This window comes from Notechis scutatus, chromosome 4 (genome assembly GCF_049901735.1).
Source record: "Notechis scutatus isolate UNSWTSFEM ecotype Mainland chromosome 4, rNotScu1.2, whole genome shotgun sequence".
NCBI lineage: Eukaryota > Metazoa > Chordata > Lepidosauria > Squamata > Elapidae > Notechis > Notechis scutatus.
The window spans coordinates 112093354-112112217 of NC_142012.1; the positions used below are offsets into that span (position 1 = coordinate 112093354).

Sequence of the window (18864 nt, forward strand, 5' to 3'; positions counted from 1 at the left end):
CTACTAATCTATTTGCGGTCTCCCATGGACCACTTTTTTCAGACATTCCCTCAAGTATCTGAAGATCTTAAAAAAACAATGGAACCATTCATGAGGTCTTCTTCGAGTATGTCTCCTGCTTCTTCTGTTTTGGACCTTTGTTTTATTACATTCATTCAAATATAAATGAAAGTATTCCTCATAATCATGGATTATGATTTTGTCTGGGAGAAAGCAGTATTTACAGCCAGGAAGAAACAAGCAGAAAAAAATATGGCTTTACCCATCTCAAAGCACAGTGGATATTTCTCTTGTTTTGACTAATAGCCAGAATACATGCCCATCTTTGAATGACAGGAGCAAACCCCATACCAGGCAAGCCGTTACTAATGTTGCAATGGTTTATATACAGAGTTCAATGACAATGTTGACAATTGGTTTTTGTATTTTATCTGCAGCATCTAGAAAACAATTTTGCTGCCAAAAAAAAATGAAAACCCTTTTTATTCTAATGTTCCAACTAAATACTCTTTGTATCCAATCACAATGCAGTCCCTTCTACTAATCTGTCTCCAGAAAGGAAAGGAAAGGAAAGGAAAAACAGAGATATGAATGTTTTCAGAAGTAATTTGTTCAAACACATTTAGAATACGATAGTACCCAGACTATTATTTATTCATTATAAATAAATTTACTATATTTAAAATATTCAAAACTTCACATATTCAAAAATATGTGACTATGTTACTGTACTTGTAAAGTATTTAATTTTTATTTGATTTTGAAGGTAAATTATTTGAAAAACAGTTTCTCTTTCAGTTAAATACATTACTTGTTTTTACAAGTAAACCCATAAATATGTAAAAATTAATAAAACTGAATTTCTGAGGATTCCTGAAAATTCCATTTCTGCTGCTAGAATGAGCTCCAAACTCTCAATTACATTTCCATAATCAATCTTTAAAATATCAAGGAATATTTGGGACTAACCCCATAGAATTCTCATTATTCTTCCTTAGCAAAATACCCAGTGCTACAGCCCTACTCTTCCACTGGCAGAACTCCTGGGGATTCTGACTGATCCTTAAGCAGCAAACTTCTTTGTTACATTCCAGTTCTTCCTCAATAAACATACTTATCTAAAAATAATGTTTCCTCTCTTCCTTTAATTATTTTCTTATGAACAAGAACTTATTAAAAAAAATAGCAGCAGCAATTATTTGCTTTTCTAAAATTCTCAAAGAAGTAATACTATCCTCTTAGGTTTTTTTCCAGAAAAAGGATGAAGAAACAATAGTGGGATAGATTTTCCACCCATAGCTGTCAGAGGAAATGTTCACAAAGTACAAGCTTGTTTAGTTTAAGGCCACAGACAACTAAGCTATCGCTGCAAAATAGACTTACAAAAACAGTAGCTCCCTGTTGCATTTTCTGAAACAGGCTCCATTATCTCTAAGAAATATAATTCCCATTAGATTTTTGCAGGATGCAGTAGAAACATTGGATTAGATTGCGAGGGGGGGGAAATTTGCTTCACACAAGCACCCCTAAAAAGGGGGGAGGAGTATCTTAAATTCATGTATTGTTTCTCAAGGTACAATCCACTATACTTACTTTCCTTATAGCTTTTTAACTGGATAAAGGAAGTATTAAAGCCAAATATTGAAGAAAGCTTGTTCACAAGTGCATACCTTTGTAAAATGCTACACATGAGACACCAAAATTCAGGTTTCATTTAAACTTATTTCCTCATAGCATCAATATTAGTAATAAGTACTTTGTGGACATAAAATGCAAACTATAAAATCTATGTACAGGTTTCAGGTTCTAAAATAAAATCTAGTTTGCTGATGCTAAAAAAAATCATCTTTAAGCAGTATATTACGACAAATACAATATATGATAGTTTCTCATATCTATTTTTAAAGACAAATGAAAGTAAAACGCATAGGCCATTTTTATTGAAATCAGCTTGAATTTTATGCCTCAATTTGGAGAAATAATTGTATTAAGCCATCTGTAATAATCATCACAAACCAATTCTCAAGAGATATTGGTTGCCTAAGTATTATTTAAAAATGAGGTAAAGAAAGTCAGAGGACAAGCCAAGGGAATCTAAAGCAGGCTGACCTCACTTCTGAAATATTTAAGGTGTGCATACAGTACTTTTCTCATTCTTTTTCAACAGTACGTCCAATGTTATTTCCTTAGTGGAGAACAACTTGCCTAGCTCCCAAAGGCAATTGGATTTTCTTTTCATTTGCCTTTTGAGTATTTTTTTAAAGCATCTTTGGGACAACCATGACCTGGATGATTGAGAATCTTCTCATACCAGGGGTCCCCAACCCTTGGTCCGTGGACTGGCCCTGGTCCGCAGAATGCCAGAAACCAGGTCACACAAACAAGTGAAGCTCCAACCATGGGATGCAAGCAGCATGCGCAGCCATGCCCCTCCAGTCAACAGAAAACCTTCGTTCCACAGAACCGGTCCCCAGTGCCCAAAAGGTAGAGGCCCACTACTATAGACAACTTGTCTAGCTTTTACAGTAACATAAAGCACATGATACCACTTTTAAGTGAAGGAAATCTTTAATATATTGTAGTAACTAAGATTATACAAACCATTTTGGGGAGGGGGGAAGTGATACACAAAAGCATGCTAGCACAAATGAAGCACCTTCTTCAGAGCAAAGCAATTGTTATTCTTTGGAGTATCATACCAGAGTTTCAAAAGTTGTTCCCAAAGCACCTCTGCATGCAATATGCATACCCAGGCAGTTCTGATGTGATTACTAGCAAAGAATGAGCATTGGTAGAAGTTACCATGAACGCCCTTTCTATCTATGCTGCGAGAGAGCCCAGGATGGGTTGACTCCTTCCTATGACGTCATAGCTGAGTCTGTACTAAGATATAAAAGCCAGCCCCCGGGAGAGACCCCAGCTTTGGCGAAGATACTTGACAGACTGAAAGATGTCTCTGAAAGCCCAAAATAAATACAGAAATATGTCTTACCCTCTCTGGACAAATCAAGGGAGGGGCTGGGCTCTCTCGCAGCATGGATAGAAAGGGCGTTCATGGTAACTTCTACCAACACCCATTCTCCTCCATGCTGCATCGAGAGCCCAGGATGGGACATACCAAAGCTTGCATGTCCATGGGCGGGTCCTCGTCTGGCTCATCACACCGACTGTGGAACCACTCGTTGAAGCACCCGTCTGCCGAAGGCTGCAGTCGCCGAGGCAAAAGCATCCAGACGGTAGTGTCTGATGAAAGGAGACAGGGATGTCCACGTGGCCGCACGACAAATCTCCTCCAAGGATGCTTGGGTCGCCCAGGCAGCAGAAGTGGCCGCGCTTCTGGTAGAGTGAACCGTCAGACCTCAGGGAACTGGAAGGGCCGCAGCTTTGTAGACCTGCTCAATGTAAGACCTGACCCACCTGCTAATAGTAGGAGAAGAGGCCTTGTGCCCCAAGTGAGAAGGGAAAAAGGAAACAAACATGGCTTCCGACTTCCTGAAGGAGGAAGTGCGCTTAATGTATATTCTAAGAGCCCTTCTTACGTCTAGCGTGTGCCACTGCCACTCTAAGTCATGGTGCGGGAGAGGACAGAAGTCAGGCAAAACAATGTCCTGGGACCTGTGAAACCAGGTGTTAACCTTCGGAATAAATGAGGGGTCCAGACGAAGAACAACCCTATCATCATGAAAGGAACAAAGGTCCTGTCTGATGGAAAGAGCAGCAAGCTCGGAAACCCTCCTGGCAGAAGTGATGGCAACAAGGAACACTACCTTCAGAATCAGGAAACATAGAGACACTGTTCTAAGGGGTTCAAAGGGGGCCTTTGTAAGGGCATTAAGGACCAAGTGAAGGTCCCAGGAAGGATACCTGTGAACCACCATAGGGTGCAGGTTGGAAGCCCTTTTCAAAAACCTCCTGACTGAAGTGTGATGGGATAAGGAAGGAAGCGAACCCCATGAAAGGACTGAGGAGAGTAAGGTGTTGGGGGCCAAACCTGCCTGCGTAAGATGTTGGGGGCCAAACCTTTCTCCAGCCCATGCTGAAGGAAGCTAAGAACTTCTGCCAACTGGGCTGAAGCAGGAGAAAGACCCTCCCTAAGGCACCATCGGGAAAAAGCCTTCCAGGTGGCATCATAGATGTGCCTTGTAGAAGGTTTGCGAGAAGCCAGAATAGTGAGGATGACCCCTTCTGGAAGATCAGCCTCCTCTAGCCACTGCCGCTCAAGTGCCACATGGTCAGCTTGAACCACTGGGGCTCTGGGTGGAGCAGAGCCCCCTGGTGAAGGGAGATTAGATGGGCAGGGATCCTCCAAGGAGAAGCCACCGATAGGTTGACCAGGTCCGCAAACCAGGGCCTCCTTGGCCAATAGGGTGCCAGGAGGAGGAGCTCCGCACGTTCCTTCAACATCTTCTGAATTACTGCCAAAATGATGGGAAGCGGGGGAAAGGCCTGAACCCTTTCCAGAGGTTGAAGAATTTGCTTGAAGCCTTCAGCCAATCCCTGCCTAATGGCTGATGAGACTACATCTTGGATATCCCTTGGTCTATGCAGGTAGAGGCAGAAGGTCAAAGGCCCGCTGCTGTGGGAGTGAAGGTGGCTTCAGGCCTAGATTGAGGAGAGGTTCGAGGCCTGGAGGGAGGGGGAGGAGCATAGGGCACAGAAGGCTGTTGGAAATAAGGCCCAGATCTGCTTAAATCCTGAGGATCTGACTGTACAGCAAGAGCCTCAGGAGACCAGGATGGAGGATGGAAAGGCCCATAGATAACTTCTCCTCCCCTGGGAGGGCTTGGTTGGGGCCCACGAGTATCACTATCTGTTGAATAGTTCTGTTGAACTGCCTCTCTAGGGCTGCATGTCTGTGCTTTTCTGCCCTCAATTCAGCCTGAGTTGCCTTCTTAGAGGCTAGAGCCTTAGCTTTGATTTTAGCAGCCACCTCCCTCTGGACTGATTGGGTGCGCTGCCTATGTCTTTTTCTCCTATTGGGCTTGAGACTGTTCCACTGGGGGGGGGGAGCTCTGCCTGAGCCTTATCTTGCTCCATTTGTAAAATAAAGGCTCTTGCGTTGGAAAGAAGCTGTTCAGAAATTTTTCTATTAAGCCCCTTAGGGTATAAATGGACCCCGGGCTTACAAAATGGCCATTCACCTCGTGGTGGAAGGCTTGAATCCAAGATGGCTGCTGACTACAGGAAAACAGGCTCCAAGATTGAAGAATCGCTCCTTAGGCTATACAGAGCCCCGAGCGAAGTCAGCAAGCGAAAAACACAGCAACCAGCTACACGATCAGCTGGCTTGAGCTCTTATCAGTTTGCCGATTGTGTTTACGATCGCTCCAAACTGCAGGCGTGGGGGAGGTCTGCAGACGCTGCCCAGCTTGCCTGCAGAGAGCTCTGTGACGCTGCTCCCAATGTTGCAGGGCTTTCCTGAAAGAGCAGCTGCCCAGATCCCTGGGAGCTGCTTGAAGAAAGGAAAAAAGTACTGGAGATCGCTGGTGATTGCTATCTAACAGAATGCGTTCAGAGACACAGCTACTGACTGAAAGGAGCTGAGTCAAAAGCTGGGGTCTCTCCCGGGGGCTGGCTTTTATATCTTAGTACAGACTCAGCTATGACATCATAGGAAGGAGTCAACCCATCCTGGGCTCTCGATGCAGCATGGAGGAGAACATGTATATAAACACAGAGCAGAAAGCCAGAAACACCCTTCAAAGCTATAAAGCTCTCAAGAAAAATACTACGCTCACAATAACATCTTTTGTAAGGCATCTTTTAAATGCTTTGTAGAGTCCAATTAGTAATCAGCTCTCCAAAAAGCTGCCTTTTCATATAATATTGGTGATATTTCCATATTTCTTCCAGAATTTTCAATTCAGCAGTTTTATTTATAATACCAAACAAAATTTACAGTTACAAGAATTCTCATTAATATTTTACAGCCACATATTACTAATATATTACACATAAATTACTAAAGGAACTTAAACTATTTCCTTTCATAATACGCTCATGAATGTGTATATATTTCATTCATATATGTATATTTTTCTTTCCTAACATCATTTGATAAATCACAAAAACACAATTCATCAAGAACTATGACATAGTTTTAAACAGCTATATGCTTTCCAATTCTTTATTAATTCAACAAAAAAGTGATACATTACATTGATAGAAGTATAGGCAAAGATCAGATATATAGCATTTTGTCTGTCATAGGTAATTTTAGAATGGAGGTTCCTAACGCATAACAAACTGAGAATTATTTTAACTAGTTCTTCAGGCTCAACAAATATTTTATTATCCGTACCTGTATGAAGCTGAATTTTGCCAATAATTCCTTCGATCAAACCCAGACAAATTGGATTCCAAGCCAAAAGAAGATCAGTAGCTGCAGAAGAAGAGGAGATGAGTTAGATACATAAACTGTTTTATCCATATAATTCAAATACACATTTATTTTATTATTTATCTGGAAAAACTATATTTCTATAGGCAAGATGATAATGTAAACATGCAAGATACAAGATGATAGTGTACACATTATTGGATCTAATTAAGAACAATTTCTTTTTAAAAAAAAACATATATTTCTTGATCTAACACCCTGACTAAAGCTTGATTTTCCCCCCCAGTCAAGACTTTAGGAAGACCAATTCAAAAGCTTCCGTATCCCTTTACCAACAAGATGGTGATTCTTAATCAAAGTAGGATTAATTCCTTGGAAAGTCCAATTTCATAATAAGAAAATATATTTATTTTTTTCCTAATTCTGTTATGAGGAAATGTACTGGAAATAGCACAATTTCATGGCTGGGCCGCCTTCTTCAGAATAAAGAAAATAAAATTCAGCCATTTCTACATAATATTAAACAAAATAAGATATTTGGAAAGCCAACAAGTTTTAGATTGTCTATAAAAGTTTTGCCAATGTTTTTATTGCCTATTCTTACCAGCTAACACGTTTAATATTGCTAGCAGAAAACATCTAAATGGGTGATTCTGAATTTTGAATTCCTCCTTCAAGTGGCTCCAAGGAACTCAATACATGATGAAACAATACTTAATTGGCACAGCTTCTCCTAATTTTCACCAATATACTTTTTTTTAGTTTTAATTAAATATTCTTTAAAACCATTGATGCCCAAACTCTAGAAATAAAAGTGCATTTTATTGGGAAAGGAAACACCAAGGGGAAAAACAAGAAAAGGAACACTTCAAACACAGAGAATCTAAATAAAATCAATAGTTATTATCTGCTTACACAAGCAGATCTTGAGAATTACTGAATTATAGAGATGAATGACACCATCAAATCTAATATCCTGCCCACTACAGAAATCCAACACCACAGACAGATGTCTATAAAGCTCTCTAGCCTCTTCTTGAACCACTCCGGTGACAGGGAGCCAACTACCTCTCTGGGTAATTGGCTCTACAGTCAAACTTCCCTTACCTTTAAGGTTTTTTCTAACATTCACTGCCTTTTCATACCTTAAATCCATTTATACATGTTATTCAGATAACTGAGGAGTACTATCTTTCTTTCATTCCTTTGTTTCAAGGCTAAACATTCTTCCATTTCATTCTATAGGACTTAATTACTAATGCCCTCATCATCTTCATTGTCTTTTTCTGAACTTATTTCAAGTTCTCCAAATTTTTCAAGTATGATCCCTACAGCTGAACACAATGCTCATGATGAGGTCTGTCTAAACTGGAATAAAATTGAGCTGTTTGGAAACAGTGTTCCCGTTGATAAAGCCAAAAACTGCACTTGATTATTTTACAACCGATACATATTCAGTTTTGTAATCAACTAATATTCCCATTTTTTTCACAAGCAGTATTAATGAACCAAATATTTCCAAATCCTTTCTTATTCATAATTTCCTATGTGAAGAACTTTAGTTGCCTCTGTTATTTTTATTCTGTTGTTTAAACAATTTCTCTAACTTCTCAAAAGAATTTTGAATTTGTTTTCAAAGTTTTGTGAAACTTGAAAACACATTCCCTTCCCTTAAAAAATATTAATAAAAATATTAAAGACTGGGGATAGCAAACTATCTCAATATTTCATTCCAGTTTAAAAGAACCTTTCTTTGAGCATAATTTTCATCTCAGTTATATATCCTGTTAATTCTCATATCATGCAGTCCATATTTAACTAGCTTGCTAATCAAAACATATGATGCACATTATCAAATGCTTTAAAATCAATTATGTCTATTATTCTCACAGCTAAGCAAGGAAATAGCCTTATCAGAAAGCAAAAAAAAAATTGTCAAGAATTATTTTCTTATCCATGCTGACTTCTAGTAATTAAGAGAATGTTTTCAAGGTGCTTTTAATCAACCATTTTATTAATTAGTTAAGAAATTCCCAGATAGCATTGTCAGACTAGCTGGTATATAACTCTCTGTATTTTCCTTTTCTTATTTTTAAAAGATAGGAGCATTTGTTCTTCTCCTGGCACTTTGCTAGTTCTCCCAGATTTCTCAAAGCTTGTATATGAAAGTTAGTATGTCAGTATCACGTATGTTTAGTTTAGTTTAATTTAGTTTATTGTCATTGCACCTCGTACAACGAAATCAAACACCATATTCAGTGCACATCATGACCATGAAAATAAACACAAACACACATCCTTCACACTCCACACATTGAATTGAAAACCCACAACACTACACCAACACTGCATTATATAGTAGAATTCAACAGAGCTACTGCCATGGGATAGAAGCTGTTTTTCAGCCTATTTGTCCTTGTTTTTATTAGTCTGTACTGTCTGCCAGATGCTAACAGTTTAAAAAAAAGGGTTCCCAGGATGAGATGGATCTCTAAGAATGTTTTGAACTTTCTTAAAGCAGTGGGAGCTATAAAGCTCTTCCAAAGAGCAGAGAGGGCAACCAATGATCATCTGGGCAATGACGTTAACCCTCTGGAGCGCTGTCCTATCTGCCCCTGTGCAATTGGCAAACCATACAGAGGTGCAGTAAGTTAAGATACTCTCTATGGTGCAGCGGTAGAAGGTCACCAGCAGTTTTTCATTCAGATGTTGTTTTCTGAGAAGTCTCAGGTAGTATAATCTCTGCTGGGCCCTTTTGACCAGTGCTGCGGGTCAGGTCCACTTTTACGGTAATGCTCAGAAACTTAAAATTGGCCACTTGCTCCACTCAGTCTCCATTGATAAGCAAGGGCTGGATGTCTGATCTGTTCCTTCTATAGTCCACTATAAGCTCCTTGGTCTTATTGGTGTTGAGGACCAAGTTATTGTCTCCACACCACGAAAGCAACTAGTCCACCTCATCTCTGTAGGCAGAGAGAGATGAGTCCCACCACTGTTGTATCATCTGCAAATTTAGCAATAGTATTACTAACGTGAGTGGGAATGCAGTCATGCACATAAAGAGTATAGAGTAAGGGACTCAACATGCAACCCTGTGGTGTACCAGTGTTAAAAATAAGGGCTGAAGAGGTATGATAACCTAATCTGACCCTCTGTGAGAAGCCAGACAGGAAATCCATAATCCAAAGGCAGATTGAATTAGAAAGCCCAAGGTCCAGAAGTTTAGACACTAGTCTATGTGGAAGAATTGTGTTAAACGCAGAACTAAAATCCACAAAAAGCATCCTCACAGAGCCCCCCTGCTGTTCTAGATGAGTCAGAGCAGCGTGAAGAGTGATGGCTATAGCATCCTCTGTAAATCTATTTCTTCTGTATCCAAACTGGTGTTTATCAAATGTATGTGGAAGACCAGAAATGATGTGCTAGCAGACCAATTTCTCAAAGCATTTCATGATGATAGGAGTGAGTGCCACTGGTCTGTAATTATTGGGGTTATTGATAGGGAACTTCTTTGGCAGAGGAACAATGGTGGATGCCTTCAAACACGAGGAATAGTGGACTGGGATAAAAACCAATTGAAGATCCTGGTAAAGACTCCAGCCAACTGATCAGTGCAGTATTTAAGCACTCAGCCAGAGATACCGTCAGGACTGTCAGCCTTTCTAGGATCCACAGCCCTCAGAATGCTCCTCACCTCCTGTTCCTCCACAATGAGGTGGGGGCTACAATTGGCTGGTGGCTGTATTTTATCTGTCTCTGATGTCTCCACTTCAAAGCAAGCAAAGAAATGAATGTGGTACGTAATAAGACAAGAAAACATTTTCTTACAGTGCACCATAGCCAGAGAGATTATAGAATCTTACAGCTGGAAAATATGATCAAAAATCACATAGTCCAACCCTTAGTTGTTGTAGGATCTGATAAAAGCCGCTGCCTGCAATAGATGGGTGGGGCCTTGAATTGTATCACTCGTGTATGGCCTCTTCCTGCATGCCAATTCAAGTACAACTAGTTTACTTGAAGCCCTGGGAAATGAAGTGCTAGAAGAGATGCCAGGAGGAGGAAGTCTTCTGCAATTGGAGGAAAACTGACCAGCCACATGTAAACAGCCATATCAGGCATTACCTCATCACAATGAGGGTGGCAAAATGTATTTCTCCACTCTTATTGCATCTGTGATAACCATCCAGCAGATCTGTTTCCGATAATCCATTCCTACTGGGTAAGGAGGGCCCATCCAGAACATCTGAGGCATTTTTTAAGATTATTCTGGCTGTCTGTAAGATAGTCACTCAGATTCACTCTGCCTTGGACTCTGATTGTGTCAGGCCAGAGTGCCTGAGGTACAGTCTGGTGGTGTGATCTGGGATAAGTTTATGATGGTAACTCCAAAAGAAAGAACAGGGCTCCCTATACTGTCATTTGTTCACTGGATCCAGCAGCTTTCTGGGTCATGATAGCAGCCAGGGAGGTCAGTGATGTAATGTTGGCCTCTCTGAGAGAGGGGGCAGTGCCCCGACTCTTAAAAGAGGTGGTGGTATATTTCTCAAGAGCCCAATATTAGATCCATCAGTCTTCCATATCTATTAACCAGTGTCCAACCTTCCCTTTCCCTTTAATGGTTTAAGAATGTGACACCTGCTTTGGTTGCCACTTTGCTTCTGTATGAATTCATTACCTCTAAAGCCTAACATGGCAGAGAACTTGGTTTCCTGAGGGACCACCAATCTCCCATGTATCTGTTTGGCCAGTTCAATCCAGCAGACCCTGGTTTCCAAGAATTAATCAATACCATCTTTTGCATATCCTCTGCATCAGCACCTGCCTTCTGGAAGGAGGTTCACCTCAAGATTCAAATATCCCCCACCCAGTGATATTTTGAAGACAAGGTTCTTCACTCAGCTATTTGACAAGGACAATTTATGCTTCTTTTCATCCTTTCCCTTGTTCCCATCCAGGTTTATTTTATTTGCCATCTTGTTTGTATTTTTGTACTCAAAAATATTTTAAACCATTTGTAAATTGTCTAGAGTTGCTGGGAGTCAAAAGGCATATAAATGACTGAAATACAAATGTTGAACAACAAAGAAACATTAGCATCCTATTCAGTGTTATTCAGCTAATGCAGAGCAGTTTATAAGAACTGTAACTGTCATTCAGCCACTTATGAAGCCATCAAACACAAATTTTATCATTATACTAATGAGGATTGGATGAAAGATTTTGTTAAGTTCCTTGCTCATTTTTAAATCTGTTGAAGCGGGTCCACAAAACCCATGGGGAGGTACAACAGAGACAAGGAATTTTTAGGAAGACGAAAATAGGCTACCTAATATTCACTACTTTGAAATGCAACTCATAGAAATGGATAAGTTCAGATTTTAAGATTCCTTATTAAAAATTTCTACAAGTTTTTTTTTTGACACATATGTCTAAAGTTGACTAAGATTAACAAAGATATTTTTACTTAATTCAAACCCCAGGAGTAAACTACATTATAAAAGAAGTATAATTGTTCAACCTAGAAAAAAAATGCACAAAAAGAAAAATATACAAAAATAGCTCTGAAAACTCATTTAAACAGTCCACTTAACACAGTTTTTCTTAAACTTAATTTAAAAAGGTAGCCTTACACAGTTATAAAGCACTGTACCTTCTTTCTTTACAGCTTTTACTATGCACAGTTCAAACTAGCTACTGTAGCTTATTTTAAGCTAAAACCAAAAGAAACTATCATGTTTCACAATTCAATGATACAGAAGCATTCAGAAACTGGTACCAGACTTTTTGTCTACTTCACTATCTGAAATTACAATAATCTAGCTCTATGATTGTTAGGGATATACACCTTAGCAAAATGTGCAACGGTAGTCAGTCAGGCAGGCAGATAAACGTTGTTGTAGTTTACACTCAGTAAAACAGATACAATGTGCTAGTTAAATAGTTTATTCCAGTAAGATTGTTAGCACAGTCAAACAGTCCATATATCATACACTTAGTTCAGTCCGTCCGGGATTATTCATTAGCAAAGTCCAGTGTCGAAAAAGGTCAGTAAACTTACAAATAATCAGTCCAGTAATACAGGGTCCCCAACCACCGTCCGCGGACCGGTCCCGTCCGCGAACAACTCCTACCGGGCTTCCTTGCTGGCGCCGCCATCTTTTGATGAAACGAGCTTCGGTGAGGTCACCGGAAGCACTTTTTCATCAAAAAGATGGCGGCGCCAGCTGATGCCGGTACCGGTCGCGGCGCCCAGCTGATGCCGGTACCGGGCGCGGCGCCCAGCTGATGCCGGTACCGGGCATGGCGGCCAAAAAGGTTGGGGATCACTGCAGTAATATATCTCTTTTTGCAGAGATATGAAGAAAATCAAACCTCTTTTCTTCGTTCAGCAATAGCAGGAAAACACGCAGTTATCTCCATCAATCCATCATTGTCAGCAATCCAGTAAAAGCCAGCAAACAGTGAGCTCTCTTGCTCCCTCTTATGGCAATTTTACAACCGCACCCAAAATACATGGTCTGCATTTAAAGTGACAAACCCTATAAACTCACTAACGTAGTTTATATATATTATTTTACCCAAACTAACTTAGGTAACCATGTTATCCCTAACAATGATGTTTTTAAATCAAACTCTTATACAATATTATTTAAGTTAAACTTCAAAACGTATTGAGGAAGTGGAAGCAGAAAAATGCAGAAAATTTTCACACAACAAAAAAGAACAACCTAAAACAATACCAGGAAATTAATGAAGAGTTCTGTATTGTGTTAATAAACATCTTATTCAAAGAAACACTTGTTTTACAGCAAATATATTTTACATCAAACTATTTTAACTGTTATAGGAGCAGTTTTTATTGCATGTTATTTTTCTGGTTTGTATTTCTGAATTTTATTTCTTTACATTTTTAAGCACCCAAGTAAAGAATAGACATTGGAAGGACAAGGTACAAATTTAAATACAAATGTTTCAGAGCAAACTACAATGTAACATAAAAATTAATCAACTGTTGATTGGATATAGTCTTAGATATTTGGCAAAGAAGTCATTGATAGACAACAGAGTAATTACACTTGTGTGTGATAAATGGGAACAGCAGAAAGAGAACTCATAATCATCTAGTTTTAAATGTTTCACTTCATGAATGTAAGATAAACTGGCCACAGCATGATGCCCTATGGTGGGATACACTTTTTTTTTCAAAATATGGGTCACATTTGGTCAATAATTAAAGAGAGACATTTCAAAAGAAGGAAAAAAAATAGGAGAAAATGGAATATGATTCAATTTCAACCACTAGCAAATTTAAAGTTACTTTGCAGTTAAGGTTAAAGACACAGGGCTAGAAATTGGAAGACTACAAGTTCTAGCCTTGCCTAGGCACTGACTAAGCCAACTGAATGAAGACTACAACCTAGGCACTAAGCCAACTAGACAAATTCAGGTCACTTACCACTTCTGAAAAGGTTCCTAAAAAAAACTACTGTACATGGATTTATCCAAATACTTGTCAGTAGTTGAGACTGACTTGAAAAAAACACAAAAGTTGAATAATTAAATACACAAATTATCTGTTTCAATGTAACATAGTTTTCCACATTTTCAAACCCCTCTTAAAAATGACAATCCAGGGGATTCCAGAATGAAGCCAAGGGGAAAGAGGATCTCTATGCAATTTGAAATTCAAGAGAAAACTTAGATGTGCTATTGAAAATACTAGAAAGAATACATCAGAAGGTTCTGCTGCTTTTCAAGTATCTCCAAAATCAGTATAGTATCAAGGAAAACCCTTCCAGGCATCAGAAAAGACCAAAGAAACTTCCTAATGCTGTATTTTTTTCAAAGATAGTTCTTATTACAGAATTTCAAAATTTAATCTTCAAGTTATGTTCAAAATTCTAGCAAATGCATTAATTTTCCAATATTTACCTTCAAGAAATACTTTTTGCAATAACTTATTGCTAAGGAATGTTTGAGTATCTACAGTATTAGAGAATCTTTCTTTAGTCACACATTTAATTAGACAAACCTGTTATGCCATATTGGAAAAAAAGAGAAAATATATAAATCAATTTAAAATTGTTGTGGATGAATTACAGGTAAGCCTTGACTTACAACCACAACATTTATGTTGCTGAGACTATTTTTAAGTGAGTTTTGCCCCATTTCATGATCTTTCTTGCCACAGTTGTTAAATTGTTAACACTGTTAAGTGAATCTGGCTTCACCATTGACTTTGCTTTACAGAAGCTGATTATATAAGATCCAAGACACTGCAACAGTCATAAACATGAACTAGTTACCAAATATCCAAATTTTGATTATGTGACTATAGAAACGCTGCAACAGTCATGAGTGTGGAAAATGGTTATGTCACTTTTTTCAGAGCTGTTGTAACTTTGAACTGTCACTAAACAAACTGCTGTAAGTCTAGGACTACTTGTATATAACTGACAAATTTGGCCATCATTGTTAAACTGCTTATAGTTTGAAAAACTATGCCAAGCCATGACAGCAAGCTTTGCTACATAATGCCACAAATAAACAAAACCAACCATTTTAGCTTTCACTCTGGTTACTTCATTAGCACATTTAACTCTAAATTCAAAATTAGAAAATGTGAACAGATTGTCATTGAAGCAAAAAATATCTTCAAAGATAATAAAAGAACAAGCATATTGTCATTTCAATATGTGTTTCACTCTTGTACTCATGACTCTGCCCAATCAGCAGGAATTCAATGCTCAGTCAAATCTCCTGTCACAGACAATATAGCTATGATTCTTCTAAAATATTTAGAAACCAGCTTGCAACAATGTCAGAAAAAGAGCAGCAAAACTACCGTCAAGCACTCTTTGTATGGCATATCAGCAATCAATTATTGGCACTTCTTCAAATCATGAGACAGGTAGGTCTCACCTATCTGAAATGTAGCAGAATAAAAGGTTAAAAAAACACAGCTGCATGCTTGTATGATGAGAACCTTTTAAAAAAACATGAAAAATGAAATAACCCATTCAAGACTTAGCTGAAGACTTTATCTTGCCATTTTACTATATGTCAAGAACCCCAATTTCTTTATCAATCTTCTCTTACCAACTTCATCCCTAAAATAGAATAAACGATGTGACTACATCATTTTCCAGGAGCATACCTACCTCTTGTTCTATAAAGGATCTTGCTATTAATCTACTAAAATCACCATAATACTCCTAAATGAACATATTTTTAGAACTTCATACTCTTCACCAACACTTAATAATTTTATTCTCTGTATGACTGTAAGTAAGTTAACTGTTTTAGCTGTATCAGCTTACCAATGGATGAGCACTAAATCTGTTGTGTAAAGAAGCCTGCAGAAGAACTGATCAAAACAATGGGGAAAGTGCAGTGGTCCCCCCACTTTATAGGGAAATTCCCCAATTCTCTGAAGGGGGAAGAAGAATCACAGCTGATCAACTACAGCCGATGTCAGCCTTACCAAGTAGACCACAAAGGAAACATGATCAGATGAGTTAATTCTACTTTATTAAGCAGTTCTCCCAGTGTCCTTTACAACTCAAGAAATTAGGGAGGCTCTATTCTGAGTCTCTCACTTTGCCCATTATACATCTATAGACTATGCTATCTCTTATCTATTTCCTAGGCAGAATATCTGGACTCAGTTTCCCAAGGTCATCCCCACATATACAGAGAAGATGTATGGTAAAGTGAGAGAGACAATTATTTAAAAATCCAGCAGGCTTCCCCACCCTGCAGCCTGCCAATAGCTGATCAGCAGTGGGGGAGTGTTGAAAAGCGATTACTCTTTCAAAAACCTCAGCCCTGCAAAAAGCTGGGCAGCTCTAACTAAAGCAGCAGAGCTGATCATAACAGGAGAGCGCCGCTGGGTTTTGAGAGAACTGGTTCTTCTGTTTTACTGGGCATCTCTCTCAGGTTTCATTCTTGCTTTGACCCACATAGGAAGATGTGGACCAGCCATCTTTCAAAACTCACTTCCACATCACTTTGCTTGATAGATGGATTCCCATATGCTGATGATGTCAAGAAAAAGAGGGTTTTACTTACATTGCTTACAGTGACACACTACAGTGACACAAGCAGTATGCTACCATATGGCAATAAAAGGAAGAATGCAGAATTAGCAATTTAGCAATGGGAATTAATTCTATGATGGTACAGTGGACTTTCGTCCCAAGGACAGGTTGGTAGCACTTTATCACTGCTACAAGCATAGCCCCTCCTTATTTCTTTTCCAAATGGTATACAAAATCTATTACGCATATATCCAACAGATTATTGCTAAGCCAAACTAATCATTTGATTTAACATTGCATCCATTAAACAACGTCTCAACTTTATTCCCATTGCTGAAATAACCTGTTAGAACAATTCAAACAGTAAAACCAGAAGGGGAAAAAAGGCCCTATGCCAATATTTCAAAAGGGTCATTGGATATATTCACAGTAACCTCCAAACCCCCTTGCTTTAACTCTCTAAATGTCAAATGCAACAAGCCCAGAGGTATTTACACAGGAGATCCACAGCCCACAGTAGAAAAGGGCAGGCTAGGATGGGACAAACATTACCATCCTGAGAGAAGGTATTAGGGAAGAATAAAAATGCCACAACTTCCGTAATATCCAATGTATCCCAAGTAGTTTTACTCTGTAAAACAGGGGTCCCCAACCACCGGTCCGCGGACCGTACCGGTCCGTGGAACAAGTCCTACTGGGCCGCTGGCTTGCTGGGCGCCACCATCTTTTTTTGATGAAAAAGTGCTTCCGGTGACCTTTTCCGGTAGAAAGCTCACTGGAAGCACTTTTTCATCAAAAAGATGGCGGCGCCTACGCTCCGGTGAGCTTTTCCCGGAAAAGCTCATCGAAGGCTGGCGCAAGCTTCTTTTGATGAAAAGTGCTTCCGGTGAGGTCACCGGAAGCACTTTTTCATCAAAAAGATGGCGGCGCCCAGCTAATGCCGGTACCGGCCGCGCCATAAAAAGGTTGGGGATACCAGGCCGCGGCGTAAAAAAGGTTGGGGATCACTGCTGTAAAAGACAGGTAGTCCTCGACTTACAACAGTTCATTTAGTGACCATTCAAACTTACAACACTGAAGAAAGTAACTTATGACCATTTTTTGCACTTATGACCATTGCAGCATCCCCACGGTCATGTGAATTACATCTGAATGCTTGACAACTGACTCATAGTTATGACCGTTGCAGTCGCCTTGGGGTCATGTGATCACATTCTGCAACCTTCTGACAAGCCAATGGGGAAAGCCAAACTCACTTAAGAAACCGGGTTACTAATTTAACAACTGCAGCGATTCATTTAACAAAGGTGGCAAGACAGGTCATAAAATGGGGTGAAACTCCCCTAACAAATGTCTCACTCAGCAACATCAATCTTGGGCTCGCTTGTGGTCGTATGTCAAGGACTACCTGCGCTTCAGGAATTTAAAGACCCCCTTCAGGACTGAAGGTGGCCTCCCCTGAACATGCCCTTGCGTGCTCATTTCTCCACTTCAGGGGAAGCGGAGAGGACGTGCCCGCTCCTCTATTTGTCGGTGTTGCACTTGTCACCAGACTCCCCCTCCCCCCTCCAGGTAACACGAGACACCTCCAGGTGAGTCAACCTGCACTCCGTCGCCCAGCGGATCAACCGCCCTTCCACCCGGCGTCCCGAGAGCCGCCTCTGCCTTCAGCCCCTCAGAAGATGCCCTTCCTCCACCCAACTATCCCGTAGCCACCCCAGCTCCCTTCCCCTTCTCGGTGCCGGCAAAGTCCCCGCCGACGCCAGGTTTACCTCCAAGGAGTTCTTGCTCCCGCTCCCCACCCTTTTCGCCCAGTGGGGTGGCTCGGTCAGGGCCACCATCTATCTGCTTACGAACTCACCGGGTCGGAGCTGGAGGCTGCCGTCGGCGCGGCTACACCAGAGCGCCCGGTTCTCCTGTTGCAAGATGTAGTGATCTTTGGCTTGGAAAAGCTCCATGGCGGGGTAGCCAATGGAAGGCAGGCAGGTAGGCAGGCAAGGCAAGGCAAGGCAAGAGAGCGAACCGTCGCGCTCAGGCAAGCCGCTGCCGGAGAAGCGGCAGCCAAACCCAACTGGACCTGCCGCCCCAGTCGCCGAAACCGGCTACGACCCAACCCTCTTAAAAGGCGGCTATTCCGGGAAGAGACGCGCACAACGCTCGCCGCCGCCGAGCTTGTTGGTTCTGCTCCGACCGGACGGGTTCCGGCGCGCGCATACCGGCGGACACGTGACCTGCCTTTCCCCTCCCCTCCCTCCCCCCCCCCTCCGCGTTTAAAGAGAAAGCGCCGCCTTACTCGCAGGGCGGCTTCACGAGAAGGGAATTCGCTGGTGGGCGAAATAAATCGATCCATTTCCGTGTCTTGGTTGATTGGTTAGGGGGCAATCAAGTTAATACAGGTACTCCTCGGCTTGCAACAATTCATTTAGTGATCGTTCAAAATTACAAGGGCATGGGGGGGGGGAGGTTTGATGGATGACCATT

The 18864-nt window shown here is 40.5% G+C and overlaps 1 protein-coding gene across 1 annotated transcript in view; it reads right to left on the minus strand.

Annotated features, from left to right (window-relative positions):
• The window catches only part of INPP5F (inositol polyphosphate-5-phosphatase F), a 44263-nt gene extending 25680 nt beyond the window's left edge, over positions 1 to 18583 (minus strand). Inside the window, exons 1-2 of the mRNA XM_026669702.2 lie at positions 18245 to 18583; positions 6302 to 6382 (exon numbers count right to left, since the gene is read on the minus strand). Coding sequence (XP_026525487.1) covers positions 6302 to 6382; positions 18245 to 18341 — 178 coding nt within the window. The 5' untranslated portion in view covers positions 18342 to 18583. The remainder of the gene's footprint in view (positions 1 to 6301; positions 6383 to 18244) is intronic.
• Between the last annotated feature and the right edge of the window lie 281 nt (positions 18584 to 18864).